The 16,090-nt window shown below is 45.6% G+C and overlaps 1 protein-coding gene across 1 annotated transcript in view; it reads right to left on the reverse strand.

Annotated features, from left to right (window-relative positions):
* The window catches only part of SLIT2 (slit guidance ligand 2), a 350,583-nt gene that overhangs the window by 69,902 nt on the left and 264,591 nt on the right, over positions 1-16,090 (reverse strand). Inside the window, 8 exon segments of the mRNA XM_035714619.2 lie at positions 739-905; positions 2,474-2,617; positions 5,201-5,344; positions 6,930-7,004; positions 9,647-9,797; positions 13,343-13,366; positions 14,345-14,508; positions 14,620-14,763. Of these exon segments, the coding sequence (XP_035570512.1) occupies positions 739-905; positions 2,474-2,617; positions 5,201-5,344; positions 6,930-7,004; positions 9,647-9,797; positions 13,343-13,366; positions 14,345-14,508; positions 14,620-14,763 (1,013 nt within the window).

Below are 16,090 nucleotides of genomic sequence, written 5' to 3' on the forward strand. Positions count from 1 at the left end.
TAAACTGAATTACAGAGAAATTATAAGGACACAGCCATGAAAAGACATAAAGGGGTAGGTTAATTTAAAATGTTTAGTAGAAAAATCTACATGCCCCTCATTTTATTTTATTTTTCAAGACTTTTATTTATTTATTCATGATAAACATAGAAAGAGAGAGAGTGAGGGGCAGAGACACAGGCAGAGGGAGAAGCAGGCTCCATGCGGGGAGCCCGACGCAGGACTCGATCCCAGGACTCCAGGATCATGTCCTGGGCCAAAGGTGGTGCTAAACTGCTGAACCACCCAGAGATCCCCAACATGCCCCTCATTTTAAAATATAAGGCTCAAAGGGGCCCTCCCTTCACCTGGCTCTCCCTACCTTACAAGGCCATCACGAGAATCAAGTATCATGATGGACATACTAAAAAGTGAAAACTGCTATCTTTGTCAGGCTTACTAGAATTTCTATTTCTTTTAAGCCAATTGCTTTTCTCCTTTGAAAATGGCAGTAACCAAAAGCGATGCTTAGACTAATGATGTCACAACGAAGCTAGAGAAATGGTGTCAACCACACTTTGGAAACTGGGAAATTTAAATAAAATTTTTGCAAACGCCAATCAAGCCGACGTGGGTCCGTGAAGGCAGCTCTGAGGAAGTATGTGCCCTGTTTCCAGACCTAAACAAACAAGAGCAAAAAATGCACAGGAAACAGCCACTGGAGGCCTGGTGACCAGAGACCTAGCAAGGCCTTCTTACCGTCGTCACACGTGAAGTCTTGAATGGCGACGTCCTGGATGGGGATTTCTTTGAGGAAGTATGGTTTTTGACAGCGAGGATTTCCGGTTACAATTCTTTTCTTCCTGAGCCACTCGCCCAGCCAAGCCAGGTAGCAGTTGCAGTTAAAAGGGTTGGCCAACAGGTTTCTAAGAGCCGCGAGGAAACAACGCAGGGCTGAGTGTGGGGTTCCAGGGTCTTACTTCTCAAAACCCCATGCTGCCATTTCCCCCCCAACCCCATTTCTGCTAAAATGATTGCTCCTCATTCATGCTTGCCCCTACCCACCATCCACCTCCCCCCGCCCCTGCCCGGCCATTCACTCTCCATCATACTCAACACACAGGATGCTTTTTTTTAGGCTAAAATATTTATGTTTGGATCTTAAAAAATAACAACACTTTTATGTAAGAATTCTTCAAATGATTTCATGCAGAAAATAAAGCGAGGGCAGCAATTTTGGGGGTTTACACGCTGGATCCCGACAGAGATCTCATTCAGAGAGAATTTAAACTCGTCAGCGATCCGACGTGCTGTCAAACTTCCCTACACTGATAATGCAGTAATTTAATATAAAGATGAAGGCTGATTACCTTATATTATTGAGTTTAACCTGACAACAGCTATTTCATTAATTTGTCATTTCGAGATTTCCATCTCTTATTTGCTCCAGAGAATAGGTTTCCCATCTAAACTGACAGCTGAGTTGATTAAATGCCAGTTATAAAAATGAATTTACTTCTACAAATCTCAATACTTTTGGCATCTCACCACTTCAGCACAAACCTATTGACAACCTTATTATTTATAAACATGCCATCTTTAATATGCACAAATTATTCACTCGATGTAAAGTGTCACATTTTATGTGGAAAGAGGATTAAGTACTTCACTGATGGATGGATGCTTCCCGCAAATTATTTCTTCAGTGACTTGAGCTATGTGGGATGTATTTTTTTTTATAACTACCTTTTCAGTTAGATTAGTATATTTAGATGCCATCGTTCCTAGGAAATCAAATCCGTTGTAGGATTCATCATTTCAAACACTGCTTTTTACATACTGACATTTAAGAGAGCTGAAATACATTGTTTAGAGGTTTTTTCCCTCTTAAAAAAAAAAAAGACCTTCTGAGTTCTGACTATAGATCTACAAATATTCTTTATTTTCTGTCTTCATAAAATGTCCTCTTGGACAGGCTCAACCTATTTCTTCAATATTTTCCTAATATCGTGGTAAATGCCCTCTGGTGAGCTGTTTTTATTGTTGGCCCGGCCATCCTAATGTAACTCCTGTCGCCGTGAATGCTCCTTTGGAGCACAGTTTGTTGGCAGAAACCTTATCAGCTCCATTTTTATGACACCTGACGCCAAAAGGACTCTGGTGCAAGAACACTGGGGAAAAGCCACGACGTTACTGTGATGTGCGGTGCCATCGAGTCACACGAAGACGCAACTTTAGAGATGACGTCACATCACATTGTCGTAAAAAAGAGCTGGCTGAAAAATATTACAGTCATCGTTGGATTTCAACACCTGGCCGTAGGCAGCGTTGATAGGAAAACTACGGTAAGTTCAACATCGACAAATTCTGTTGATCCCCGAACGCTTGCCCCCATTTTTGTGAAATGCCTGATGAGGCCTTCAAATGCGATTGGTGAGAGCAAGCGATGCGACGCCCAGGGGGCCGCCCCTAAGGCGCAGGGCCCGTTACTTACAGGGTGGACAACGAGTGCAGGGTGTCGAACGCCCCCGGCGCGATGGTGGCGATCTGATTATCGTACAGCGAAAGCAACCGCACAGAGCTCAGGCCTATGAAGCTATCGTTGCCAACGCAGCTTATGCGATTGCTTCGCAACATCCTGAGGGAGAGAGGACAGTGGGTCACTAGGCCCCGCACGGGCAGGCGGAGGGCACCCCACCACCCCGGGCCGAGGACGGGCAGCGCGGGCTCGGGAGCCCAAACCGGCCGAGGCCCGCAGGTCTCGCACCTTTTCTTTCCTTTTTTTTAATTAATTAATTTATTTATTCATGAGAGATACAGAGACACAGGCAGACGGAGAAGCAGGCTCCCTGCGGGGAGCCCGACGCGGGACTCGATCCCGGGACCCGCGGGAGTCCCGGCCTGGGCCGAAGGCAGATGCTCCACCCAGGGGGCCTGCACAAACTATTTTCTTTATGAGAATTATTTTATTCCTTTAAAGTTTGGGGCTTGAAAAGAGGCGATCGTTAGCAGACTCCAGTTGTTCACAGTAAAATTTAAACAGGCTTCTCTTGAAAGAATTCGGACTTTTCTTTTTTTTGAACTTTTGGTCGTTGCCATCAGTGGGATTAACGCTGTTGTCCTTTCCCCATCACGGCCGAGGTTCTGGCTCCGTTCTCAATTCTCCCTTGAGGCTCCGAAGAGGCGGGAAACAGTCCTTGAAAACCCGACGTGACAAGGAACAGCCGCCGCGGGTGTCCCCGGGAGCGGGCCAAGCCGTCGCGCCCTGGACCCCTCCGGCCCCGCGGCGCCCCTGCCCGGCTGGAAGGCTGCAGGACCCACAACCGAGAGGCGAAAAGAAGCGGGCAACAAAGTGTTCCCGTGAAATTCTAGGTTGTTCTATGGGAATAAAGGACACACATCGATTTCCGCGGTCTGCTAGGGCACAGGCAGGGGGAAGGCAGGACGCCCGCCTCTCATTGGGGCATCGTTTTACATCCGGAAGCCAGTGCCCCCCAGAAAGGAGGTTTCTGTCCGCGCTGCCGTGGGCCACGAGTGACCAAGAATCCGTGGTCCCGTCGGGCCGGAGTCCCGGCCTCCTGGAGCCCTGGGAGGACGCTGTGCTTCCTGTTGCTGCAACACCGCCGGGGCACCTGGCCGCGATGTCGGAGCTGCGGCCCCCGAGACTCCGAGAGGCCCCCGAGGCCCGGGGGGGACACAGTCAGGAGAGGGGGCCGCTCGTCGGCGACGTCCCCGGGGACAATCACGTCTCGACAAACCTACTTTCATCCTTTGAACCTCGGAGCTGGGGTCTAGGACCCTCCATCGGCCTCATGCAGCAGAGCGGGTGGGGGCCGCGGCATCCGTCATGGGTGCCCAAGGTCAGAGTGAGAGAAGCTGCTAGAAACGCACCCGAGGAGAACAGGAACGCAGGGGCTGTCGGGGTGGGTCATGTGAATGGAAGCAGCCGGCCAATGCTCCGCGAGCCCTGGCGCTGTCACGGCCTCGCCCGGGTGCCCTGCACCTCCTACCTTGAGCCCTCCCTGCCACGTGGCTGCATCTAGAGAGGATGGGGGGCTGTCAGGACCGGTGTCCTGAGGGGGACAGCAAGCGCGCCCGCTCCGCACAGAAAGGGCCGCCCAGGCCCAGGGGGCTCGGGTCAGCTGTCCACAGAGCCACTGCCGGGCTCCGGAGCTGCAGGACAACGGGTCTTGGCGGGGGGGCCGTCGGGTGGGCCCCCCTCCTGTCCCCACGCCTCCTCGCTCAGCCCCCGCGCCCGCCCCAGGAGCAAGCGGCCCCCCAAGCAGGGCCCCCCAGACAGGCTTCGGCGTGTCCTGGGATCTGGGTTCCGCGGGCCCTGGGGTGGCTGGGGGCAGGGGACACAGCCCCGCAGGCACAGGCTCTGCTCCGCCCTCCCGTCCCCAGCATCCGTGCCTGGCAGCCCGAGGGCCCCGTCGTCGTGGTTGTCCACACAGTGCAGGGCACGTGGCGACACCTGGCCCCCCACCGCCCGCCCCTCGGCCACCTCCGGGTCACCTCCCAAAGCTCAGGGCTCTGACCGGCGTCCCCACCAGGGCTCAGGGGGCCACTGAGACCCTGGAAACGCGCACGGGGCAGCGGGTGTTTTGCTCTCCGCGGATCCCTGGCCTCTCTGGCCAACGGCGTTTAGGAGCCACAGACTGTCCCTTCCCCTCCCCCCCACGCCCCGAGGGAGTGGCCACAACCCGCAACTGCATTTCTTCACAAGGGGCAGCACCGGGTCTCCCGTCGGGCAGCCCCTCTTTTCAACGAGGCCTCAAGGAACAGACGACGGGGTCCGCAGGTAAGCTGCTAGCGACCCTGCCGCAGGGTGTGGCCTGGGTCCTGGGGCTCGAGCCCCAGCCCAACAGTGAACGTTGGACGGAGGCGTCTGACGCAAAGGCAGGAGGACCGACGTGCTGGGGCGGCCCAGGGGCCAGATCCCAACAAGCGCTGGAGCAAGGACTTCGCTTTGTTGTTGTTGAGCAATCAGCAGCCAGGAGGCATTCTTGAGCTTTTGCAAGCAACACACGTCAGTCAGGGGCATCTGAGCACGGGATGTTCGCACGCACAGAACATGTGTGTGTACGTGTGTGTGTGTGTGGGGGGGGGCATGTGCATGTGATGAGAGCCGGAGGCAGAGATGGGGGGGTGGGGGGTGAGCGTCCCAGGCCAGTGAGCGCCAGGGCTGCGGCCGAAGCATCACTCTGCGGAGAATACTTACAACGTTTTCAGGCTTTCCAATCCCTTGAACATCTTATGCTGAACATTTTCCAAACGGTTACTCGTGAGAAGGATTTCGTTTACACCAGCTGCTCCTTCAAATGCTCCTTCTTCAATGTCTGTGATCTTGTTGTTGCTGAAGTTTCTAAATAATAATAATAATAATAATAATAAAAACACTGTTGAGACAAGGATTGTGAGCTTTTCTTTCTAACGACGAGGACACTGACACAGTATGTCCGATTGTTTTCTTCTCGGGAACGAGGGTTTCACGACTTCCCAGCCCTTCACTGCCCAGCACCCCTGAGGTTCTGAAGAGACCCCACGTCCTACTCCGTGGGGCCTAACTGATGATGATACTGGGGGAGAATGCCGGTGGTGGAAACTACCAGCCCCATCGATGTTAGAATGATCCTGAAGGGTCCCCCAGGAGCATAAAATTCTTGAGGTCAGGTATTTTGCACGGATCTTTATGCCCAGCACAAAACCTAATAAGGAACTTTTACAATAAGGGCCCCTGATAAAAATGATGGAATGAGTGAATGACTCAAAGAAGGCAGCCACGTAGAGAAAAGGGTGGGCTAAGTGTGAGTTTTCAGGTGGCATCAGAAATGTCCCTGAATATGGGTTTGTTTGCAGTTAAACTGCTCATTGTAGGCATGAGTCAAACAACCAACGGCACGGTGACTACTTTGTGTGCCACAGACTCTACAACGCTTGGCCGGAGGGCAACGACAGCCGTGGAGGTGACGCCTGCCCATAGGTCCTACCCTCCGCTTCCTCCTGGTTCCCGCCAAGACCGCGCGCGCCCCCAGAACAGGGACCGGTGTGATGTGTCATTTCCCGCGTCCCGGAGCACCGTGCCCAGTAGCTGATCAATAAACATGTGTTGGATTGAAAGGTGCGGCTATAACGGGAGCACAATCAGGGTCAGTGGAAAGGAGAACAAGCAGCGGGAACCCCTGTGGGACGCAGCCCACGCGGGGCCGGAGCACCCAGGAAGGAGTCCGCCCGGCCACGTGCAGTCGGCGCGGCCCTGGGCCGCTCACACTACGCGCAAGACGCTCCCTTTCGCTTCCGTTCCGATGTGTCCTCTTACTTGGACGTTGTTCCCTTGGCCTCCGGGCCCGACCCCTGTCCTGGGCCTCCCTGCCTCCTCCTTGGGCGGGGGGCGGGGGGCGGGGGGCAATACTCTCTGTTGCTGGAACTGCTGAGTTCATAAACTAATTTTGAAATATGGGTTGTGGGTATGTAGTGACACCGACGAGCTATCAGGCCCGTCTACCATCGCGGACTTGGACTACCTTCTAATGAAAGTTTAATGAAGCAAAAAGTCAAATAGTTGACATGAATGTGCTGAAAGAGATAGAAGAGCGTGGTTTAGGGAACAGTAAAGGAAGTTACAAAACACTGCCGGGGCCATTTCTAATGAGCCTCGATTGCTGCGTCCCTGCTGTGGCCACGTAACAAAGCAGCTGTGTGAATTAGAGTCAGGCGCCAGCGCTCGGCCACAGAAAATGCGGCTGGCGTCGCTGGAATACATAGAGAAGAGGTGAGGACTCGGGCTCCTCTCAGAAAATACCCTAAATTCATGTCACAGGTAGTCATCGCAGACACGCTTCCCCTTTATAGTTTCCAATTTCCAAAGGAATCTGAATAAAACCGCACAGGGATTTAGAAAAACACAACACACCACAGAAATTTGAAAAGGTGGCTAATGCACGGCTTACATTTTACGTAACTGCGGAAGTTTCTTGAAGATTCCTGTAGCTTCCAGCACTGTGAATTCATTATTATTGAGACGCCTCGGGGGAAAAAAAAAAAAAAAAAAGAAATGAAAGTTTCATTACCAACAGCCAGGAAAGGATGAAGTTTTACCTCTCATCCAGAAACGTAAGATCATTTCATGATTATTCTAAAGTAAAATACAGAACATGTGTCACGGGAAATCCGTAGATTTTTCCCCATCTCACTCAAAATCTTAATGATCAAAGTAAAAAATGCTAAGAAGCACACTGCAAAGAAAACCAATAATCAAAAATCGAACCCAGCTCCCACGCAGTAATCCTGTAGCACAAAGTTTCTCAGACCATTTTTTCCACATTTATCCCTCCCCTTGAAAGTATTTTTCCCCCCAAAAGCATTTTAGACCATTTTTCCTAATCATTTGCTCTGCATGTTTTTTGCTAATAGCTCTTAAGATATGCAATTTATATGCTTTCATGATATACAATTTATATGTGACATATACAACATTCACCCTTTTACATCGTACCATCTAGTAGAGCTTAGAGTAAATTCACAAAATTGCACACGTATCTTTGCTACCTAATTTCAGAACATATTCATCACCTGAAAGAGAAATCTCATACCCATCAGAAATCACTTTCAGTTTGTTTCCCTCCTTGCCTCAGTCCTTGGCAACCATGAATTTATTTTTTGTCTCTATGGATTTTCCTATTCTGGACATTTTCATATGAGGGAAGTCATAAAAAACGTGGCCTTTTTGTGCCTGGCTCTTTTCACTTTGCTTAATGATCACAAGACTGGTCCATGTTGAGCACACAACAGTACCTCTTTCCTTTTTACGGCAGAAAGTATCTCGTTGTATGGATATACCAGTTTTCTTCATCCCTCTATCAGCTGCTGGATATTTGGGTTGCTTCCACTCTTTGATTATCATGAATAATGCTACTTACTACCAACACTGCCGTGCAAGTTTCTGCGTGGATATGTGTTTTCAACTCCACTGGATATGTACACTAGTGTAAAATCGCTGGGTTACATGGTAAAACTATATTTAACAACTGGAGGGCTAGCCAAACTGTTCTCCAAAGATGTGTCACTTTTATATTCCCCCACAATGTATGAGGGGTCCAATTTTTTTTTTTTTTGTGGCCATTCTAGGGAAAGTGTTACCTCATTGTGGTTTTGATGTATGGTTCCCTAGTGCTTGATGATACTAAACAATTCTTTAGTTACTTCTTGGTCATCTGTGTATCTTTTTTGGAGAAATTGCATACAGGTTATTTGAGCACCTTCTGACTGGGTAACGCACATTTTTATTGTTGAGTTGTAGTAGCTCTTTATATATTCTGGATCTAAGTCCCCTATCAGATAGATGATTTGCAAATATTTTCTTCCCAGTGCTAATTTTTAAATGCAGAATTAAAAAAATCCTTAATTTCCCGAAACACACACAAACTCTCCTGACAGATAAATTAGATGCTAATGCTATGATTCTTAATTCACAAGTAAGCCTATTTAAGCTGTTATTATGCTGGAAGACATAATCTGAATTATTGTAATAATATTGGAAATATACACAGCTTCCTCCATGACCCCAGAGTTCAGGCCTTTTACTGCAAGGCCTCCACACATTTCCAAAAACCCTGGAGCTTCCAAATAAGTTTCAAAAACTAACAGGAATAATTTTAAAAAAAAGAAAAAGTATCACTATAGCCACAGGATAGTTTCTGTCATCTCTTTGAAAGCAATATATTATTTTTAATTATTCAAATTGGTTAGAATCCACTAAGTAACAGGCACGTGTGTAGGCGCAGTGGGAGATAACGTAGAAAACCCAATCCTCCGTCAAGGAGGTACAAGCTGGCTGCAGACAAAAGGATTATAGGTGCATAAAAGGACAACTGACTTTGCAAAGCACTCAATGGCAAATACCAGATGGTGCTATACATAAACGTTGCTAAGATGTTCAGAAAACAATGAGCTTTCACCAAGTTTTTCTTGAATTCTAAGAACACTAGCATGACTTTTATAAATAAAGGCACTAAAGGCAAACCATACATGGCAGAGAACCTACAGATGATCCAACAAACATATTTTAGCACCTGGTACATGGTAGGCCCGAGTTAGGGTTATAAATAGAAGCCCGAGCTCATTGTCCTTTCAGTTTTTCCTGCTATGCTATGCTATCCAGGGTTCAGAAAGAAACTCTCCTCTGTGCTTTAGTACTTGATAATCACTGAGTCCTTCCACCTCCCAGCCAGTCAAGTAATAAAGCCGAGAAAGGCTCTCTGAATTCACAATTAACACAGATTCAAGACGGTGACTCTCCAACTATTTAACCTGGTTGCCGCAAAAGACTACATACCTTCGAAATCTGTTACATGTTTAGAAAAATGGGTGCGGGCATAAGCAATACCCAAGAAATAGAGATCAAAGGGATGTTCTTATCATTAGCATTATTAAGCGCTAACTGGATTTTCGAGAGGTGAATTAATTTCCGCAGGCACGTCTTGGACAAGAAAGATGAAGCAAGATAGCTTCTGATATATCCTTGTACAAAGAAGAGTCATGGCCATCTGTGCTAATTAATTAAGATCAATGCAATTATTGAAAATAAAAGGGAAAGACAAAAATTCCAATGCTACGATGCTCTCATTCCCTCCCTCCCAACCCGGATTTTGGTCGAAGATGAACTCACAGCTCTGCAGTGTACTGGGGAATGTGGTCTGGGATTTTGGTGAGTTTTTGATTGGAGCAATCTACTGTGGTTCCTTCACAGCGGCACTTTTCAGGGCAAGCCAGATCTGCAAAGCAGTCCCCGCTTAATTTTGATCGATAATCTTCTGTACCTAGTGAGGATTCAAGGCAAAAAAAAAAAAAAAAAGATACTGAGTCTAAAGGTTAGAACATTTGTTAATTTGTAGGAAGAAAAATAGTAAGATAACTATAGATTATGCAGCAGGGAGACAACTTGGGGAGTTTTTGGTCAATGGATGTCAGGAGAGGGTTAAAACAAGGGCTTGGAATTTGCTGGAAAAAAGAGTAACCAGATTCACAGGACAGGAAAACATTAATAGAGATGAGCTTTTCACAGCTGTACTTTCTGCTGATCCAGTTATGAGCCATTCTAGCCTATTTGACAGCTAATCATACAATGGCTATTAATCGTTACAAAGTTTATTTTTTCTCCGAGTCAAGAATTTTAAATGTATCCAGTAAGAAACATAGTCCTATATATCATTTTTTAAATTAGGGCTTTCAAGGCAAATAGATGTCCTCAGGTTTTTAAATTTTCTATGGTCTTATATTATTCTCTCCCTCTCACATAATCTTCGGAGACGCCTAAAAAAAGCCCTCTTTTTTTTTTTTTTCATTTTGATTTTATCAAAAGAGACCAGTAAATCCTGATTTAAGCCTCAGCAGCTTGCCATGCTGTAGAAAGCTGCGTGACGTTCCATGGTGCTTGACGGAACCATGTTTTACTCATACCTGGCAACCACATGGTTAGATCAAGCACAACAGAAAATCTCGCTACATAATCACTACACCATCCACTAGGCCAAGGGGAAGACCGAGAGGAAAGATGAAGGGAAGCAGGAGAAAAAGCTACAGACGTTCTGGAAACGTAATACTGTTTACATGACATGCATTCTTCCCGCAGAATGTTTATGACCATAGTAAGAGTATTACTACCGAAGAGTTCCTGGAAACACAAAGTAGGGACTACACTGAAAGGTGCCTCCACTGTTCCTCAGAACTGCAGAATGGAAACAACAGCTTTCGGGAACAACATCCAGGAAGAAGTTCAAGGTGAGCTACAAGGACAACAGAGAAGCTCAAAAGATCTGCGGTTTCTTCTTGAGAGGGGGGGGGAAAAGGGCGCAAAAGACCGAGACTAGAAGAAGGTACAATCAGGATTGAGAAGGGAGGACATTATGTTTCAGATCAGACACTTTTACTTACAGCCCAAATGGTGAATTCCTGCAAAAGTAAAGATCACCAAGAAGGAGAGAAAGAGCAATCCCAGTTAAGATTAATAAACACATATATGAAACTAGCTAAGGTCTCTTCCTTCTTTCCTTACTGTGGCAATGACAGGGGAATGGCATAGTATGACAGCGATCGTCATGCTTTGCAAACTTGTGTAGTGATTTTTTTTTTTTTTTTTGAAGCACAGTGGTCTTTCAGGAAAAGCAAGGGCATACAAGATGCACAGCACAAATTAAGTTCTTGTCGATTCCTTTAAATGATGAACTCTCTGCAAGATAGATTTTCTTTTGAGTTATCGCTATAATATCTAGAAGGCCATATAGAACCGTGGTAGGCAAGTACACATGCAAACTGAAGTGAAAAACCAATCAGGGAGATCCTCGAAAACAAATACATCTGGATTGATCCTTAGGTTGTGGCTTACATGCTTTTCAATGACCTTCCCGACTTATAAATAACGTCACTTAGTCGAGGTGAAATCAGAACCTCCTACAACTGCAAAGCTGAATGTAATCGTTTCATCAGATCTGGGCAATTAATGCCAGGGCATTTACGGAGGAACTGCTGCACTGCAGTGGAAGCTTTCATTTTAAAAGTGAAATGAAGAAGCACCGGGAACAAAGGTCTAAGTGGCAGGGACGTCAGGTATCTTACATTTAAAATAGTCTGCATTCAATGCAATGACAATGATGTTTATTTTACGGAGACTGTTTAGGTAGGCTAAAATTTTTGCTGAAATCTAGAAAAAATAAAAAAAAAAAGGGAGAAAAGGCCCAAAGAATCCTTCTGAGTCCTGTCTCCTATTATTATGGCTTTAATGTAAATTGAATTATCAGAAATTGACAATTTAAGCCGTGATATCACAATATAAAATGTATTTTTAATAAAACCTATTTTGACTTCTGTCAATAAATAGGCAAAACTGTATCAGAATTTATAAAAACAATCCGATGTTGGTTCTTCAATTTGTGAATCAGAAACATTAGTTTCTAAGTTATTAATAAAGTATATTTAAATGTAACTGATTGAATCAGTTGGTAACAATGATATTAACTGCCATAATTTGAAGATTTCAGTAATATTAATGTTTTATCCCATAGGTGTTCTGGTGTTTAGTAGATGGCTTTTTTGGGGCAAATAACAGCTATCAGAGGACTTTCTGCTTAGTAATGAGGTAAAATTAATGAATTTTAAAGATTGCCTATGAAGGCCAATCAGCTTTTCTTTTCGACGTGTTACTTCTCATGTAACCAGTATAATGTACAAGATCTTATTGGCTCTTCCAGCTCAAAATAAGTAATAAAACAAAATCTGCTATATGCCTAAAATTATTCAAATTATGAATCAATAATGCCAATTAACACATATCTCCTTAAAACAGAGACAAAACCCAGAACTCTTCTTTAAAAAATCAGCACGGTTTTTGCATACTAACACCGCATAAATGTAGCTGCTAAAATATATTAGAGTCTAGAATATCCCCAGGAGATGGTGAATGTAGCCAATCAATTACTAACATATTTTTATATAATGGTTTAAAACAAACAAGTCAAGAGGCATTTTACACAATTGGCAGGCAAGGAAAATATAAGTAATTTCAAAGAGCTAGTTCCAGAATCATCAGCCTTGATAGTGTTGAGATTGTAGTGGTAAAACATTTCAATTACTTTTCTAAAAACGACATTTCATTCGTCTGCCTGAATTATTCAAGGCGTTTAGTGCCCAGGAACATCTGATGCTTTCAGGATGTACGTCAATATAGTTTCTATGGAGTCATCGTGTCACTCCAGGTCTGCAAGAATGTGAACGCCCAAGGCTTACTTGCATATAAACAAGCAGGAGGCTGCTGTTTTTGTGTAAAAAGTGAAGCAACAGTACGGCCAAATAAAGCAAAAAGTAAGGGGCACTTTTTTAGTACAAACCATGATATATTTTTTTAAAAAGTCAATTTCACGATTGAAAAGACAATTCCATGTGTGGGTGGCTGATTTCATGTAGAACTAGTTCTTTGACAACAGAAAGGTCTCTGTCTTTAAAACCAGCTCGATAAGCTACATTTTAAAAACAGGTTGAAAGATCAGATATACAACATAAGGAGAGAAAATGATTTAAGTAGAAGGCATAGGTTCACACATTTTAGCTACTGTGAGAAGTTTTAGATAATGTGCCAAAGTGAGAGAGAAAAAAGAAGATGGGGGTTTAATAATATATATGTCTAACATCAGAAGCTGCATGCAAAGGTCAGGTTTTCAGGAAACAGCTACAAGTGATCTATGCAGAAGTCAATCTATCTACGGGGTACCCACTGTACTTTCAAACGCATGCATATCAAAGTTTCAGAAGCTACATTTTATAAGGTCAGGAAAGGGTGTCTGCGTTAGTCCTACTACCGAGCAAAACCTACCTGGAATGAAATACTGTTCTTTAGCTAAATAAAAAAAGAGAAAAAAAAATAGAAGATGCACCTGAATGTCAGCAAGCAGAGATATGAGTTATATTAGATTAAGAATGGACTAAAGGTACTACAGATAATTAAGGGAATTATATTCACAGCAGTGGCTGAAGTATACTAATGTACAGTGAGTAGTAAATGTCTCTAGGACCATGGACAATAAACAGCTTTGTTCTGATATTAGCTTTTTAGTATGAATTAACTGCCGAATGTGAAATACCCCTGGAATAGTCAGCAAACTACCCCAAACATAGAGTGTACTTTATCATAAGAACACAGAGAAGATGAGACCAAAACAAACAGCAAATTTCAATGAAGAAGGCCCTTTAATTAACGGTCACACAGTGGATCTATAATTGGCTTTTTATAAATAAATATAATATTCCCCAAATACTAAAAGATGGGCTTTTGGTAAAAGAAAAAAAAAATTATCCTCACGGTCCTATTTTTAAAACAAGAGGGGGAAAAATAAGAAAACACTTTTAGTGTGAGAAGCTGAGGGATCAGGAAATTTTCTCCCCCAAGTTCTGAGCCTAAGCAAATCACACAACCAAGTCTCAGTTCACTTTCTGAAGAAATGAGAACATGATTGATTACCTTCGGTTTCTCAACGAAGAAAAATATGACAAACGTGAGACTTAAGAGACGTAAAAAAAAATCCTGAGCTTGCTAAAAGGCCTTTGTGAAGTCTGAACCTTAAAAATACAGTATCAAGTATTCAGGCCTCTTTTTTTTTTTTAATTTTTTTCCTTTTTGGATCTAGTGTCAAAAATATTTCACCCAGGAGCGCCATAGGAATTGCATCTACAGCTGTCTTTATTGTGTCCTTGATGGAAGAAGAAGCAGCATGACCTACAACGTTTGGTGATTCATCCGAAGACCAGCTGTCTCTAGGTCTCCACAACCACTGTTTTAGGTAACACAGGGGAAATGTCACAGGAGGTAGGAAATTACCTGAACAACGGAATTTCTTGCTTTTGATCTGTCCGATTCTTTTGTTTGCCAGGCGCCGGGGGCTGGTGCACCGGGCACCACTGGTCTCGATGGGGTTGGTGTGGAGATAGTCCGCCAGCCACTTGAGATGGCAGTCACAAATAAAGGGGTTCTGGGCCAGGTGCCTTTCAGAAACACAGACAGAACACTTTATGCATGACTCGCAATGAGCTAAGTCTCGAATTCACAGTGAAGACAGCGGTCATCGTACGTGATCCAAGGCGTATTATACATACATGGTCTGAATGGCCCGGAGAGGTGAGAAGGTCCCCTTGGCGATGGTCTGCAGCTTGTTGTCGTACAGGGAGAGAAGATTCAGGTTGTGCAGATCCTGAAAAGCATCTACCCGAAGGCAGTTTATCTTGTTGGCATTCAATAATCTGTTTGATCAAACAGTTGCAGAATTAAAGCGTAGCATCTCGTGAACCCACCTTCAAGATTCTCTCCTTCTTGAGAAACACGAGGAGTCAAGGAATTAAAACGGTTCTCGGAGCCTCAACACTGACACTACAGCTGGAGTCAGGACCACGGGGGGAAGATGCACCAGACGAAGCAAGGGTCGTGCGCGCGGACCAAGGCCTACGGTCTCGGGGTCCCCGCGCAACTACCCAACGGGGATTACTCAACGGGTTCTCCGGAAGATGAAGACGTGGCGCAGGAGGCAAAGGAGGGCGAGGCCCAACGTGTCAGGGGCGCCATGAAAAGTAAATGTCGCGGAGCGCGGCTCTCTCTAGCTGCTCTGGGCAGAGGTTCAGTCTGTTCCCAAAACAGAAGCCAGGTCTTTTCAAGCACAGACCGCTTCCTCTCGGGGGCGGGGGCAGCCACTCCAGGTTGCTGTGAGGAAGGGGCCAAGGTCCTGACAGGCTGCCTTGAGGCCCAGGACGACCCCGGGCGCCCCCACTGAACCCGGGACCCCCGATTTCTCTCCCCTGGCCGCTTCAGCTCCAGCCCCACCCAGCTCCTCGTCAGGTCTCCGCTCTCAGAATGTTCTGGGCCCTGCCCCTGGCTCCTCTGCCTCTCTGCGCCCGCTGCAATCCCCCTTCTGAATTCAGCCCACCCTGGCGCCCTCTTCAGCACCGTCACCTGTCTCTGCCCCGCCCCAAGCTCTTAGCACACTCCATTCCTTGACCAGGACATTCCCCTCTATTTTCTTGAGTATATATTCCTTTCTGTGGCATATACCTTACTTATCACATTACTGCGGACATTCGTTCTGTTTTGATCCCTGACATGTCTCACCTGCCTGGAACATTCTAGGGTCTCCATACATAGCTGTTGTTGAATGGACACTTTATGACCCTCTTGGACAGTGACATGGCTCATAACCCTATTAAAGGCCTCAGTCCCACATTATAAATATCCATTTCACTTGGTTTAACACAACATCCCAGAAACTCTTTTTTTGTTTGTTTCTGTTTTTTTTTTTTTCAAGTGTGCTATCAATATTCAACTTCAATTTTCTGTGGAGCTGTGGTTTACAAATGAGACTTTGGCCAATGCCATTCTTACAGGTTCTCTGTGATGGTTTCTGAACTTTTAAACACACTGGCCTCCCTTTGGGAACACCCCAGCCCCACCCTCCACTGTCCTCAACACTCTGGCCTACCCGAGCCTCACGGAAAGCTCATCTGTTCCAGAACGTGACCTCCACCCAGCTAAAGTATTTCCTCCTCTAGGATCCCCAGGATATTGTTCAGTGCTACTGAG

Source organism: Canis lupus, chromosome 3 (genome assembly GCF_003254725.2).
Source record: "Canis lupus dingo isolate Sandy chromosome 3, ASM325472v2, whole genome shotgun sequence".
Classification (NCBI taxonomy): domain Eukaryota; kingdom Metazoa; phylum Chordata; class Mammalia; order Carnivora; family Canidae; genus Canis; species Canis lupus.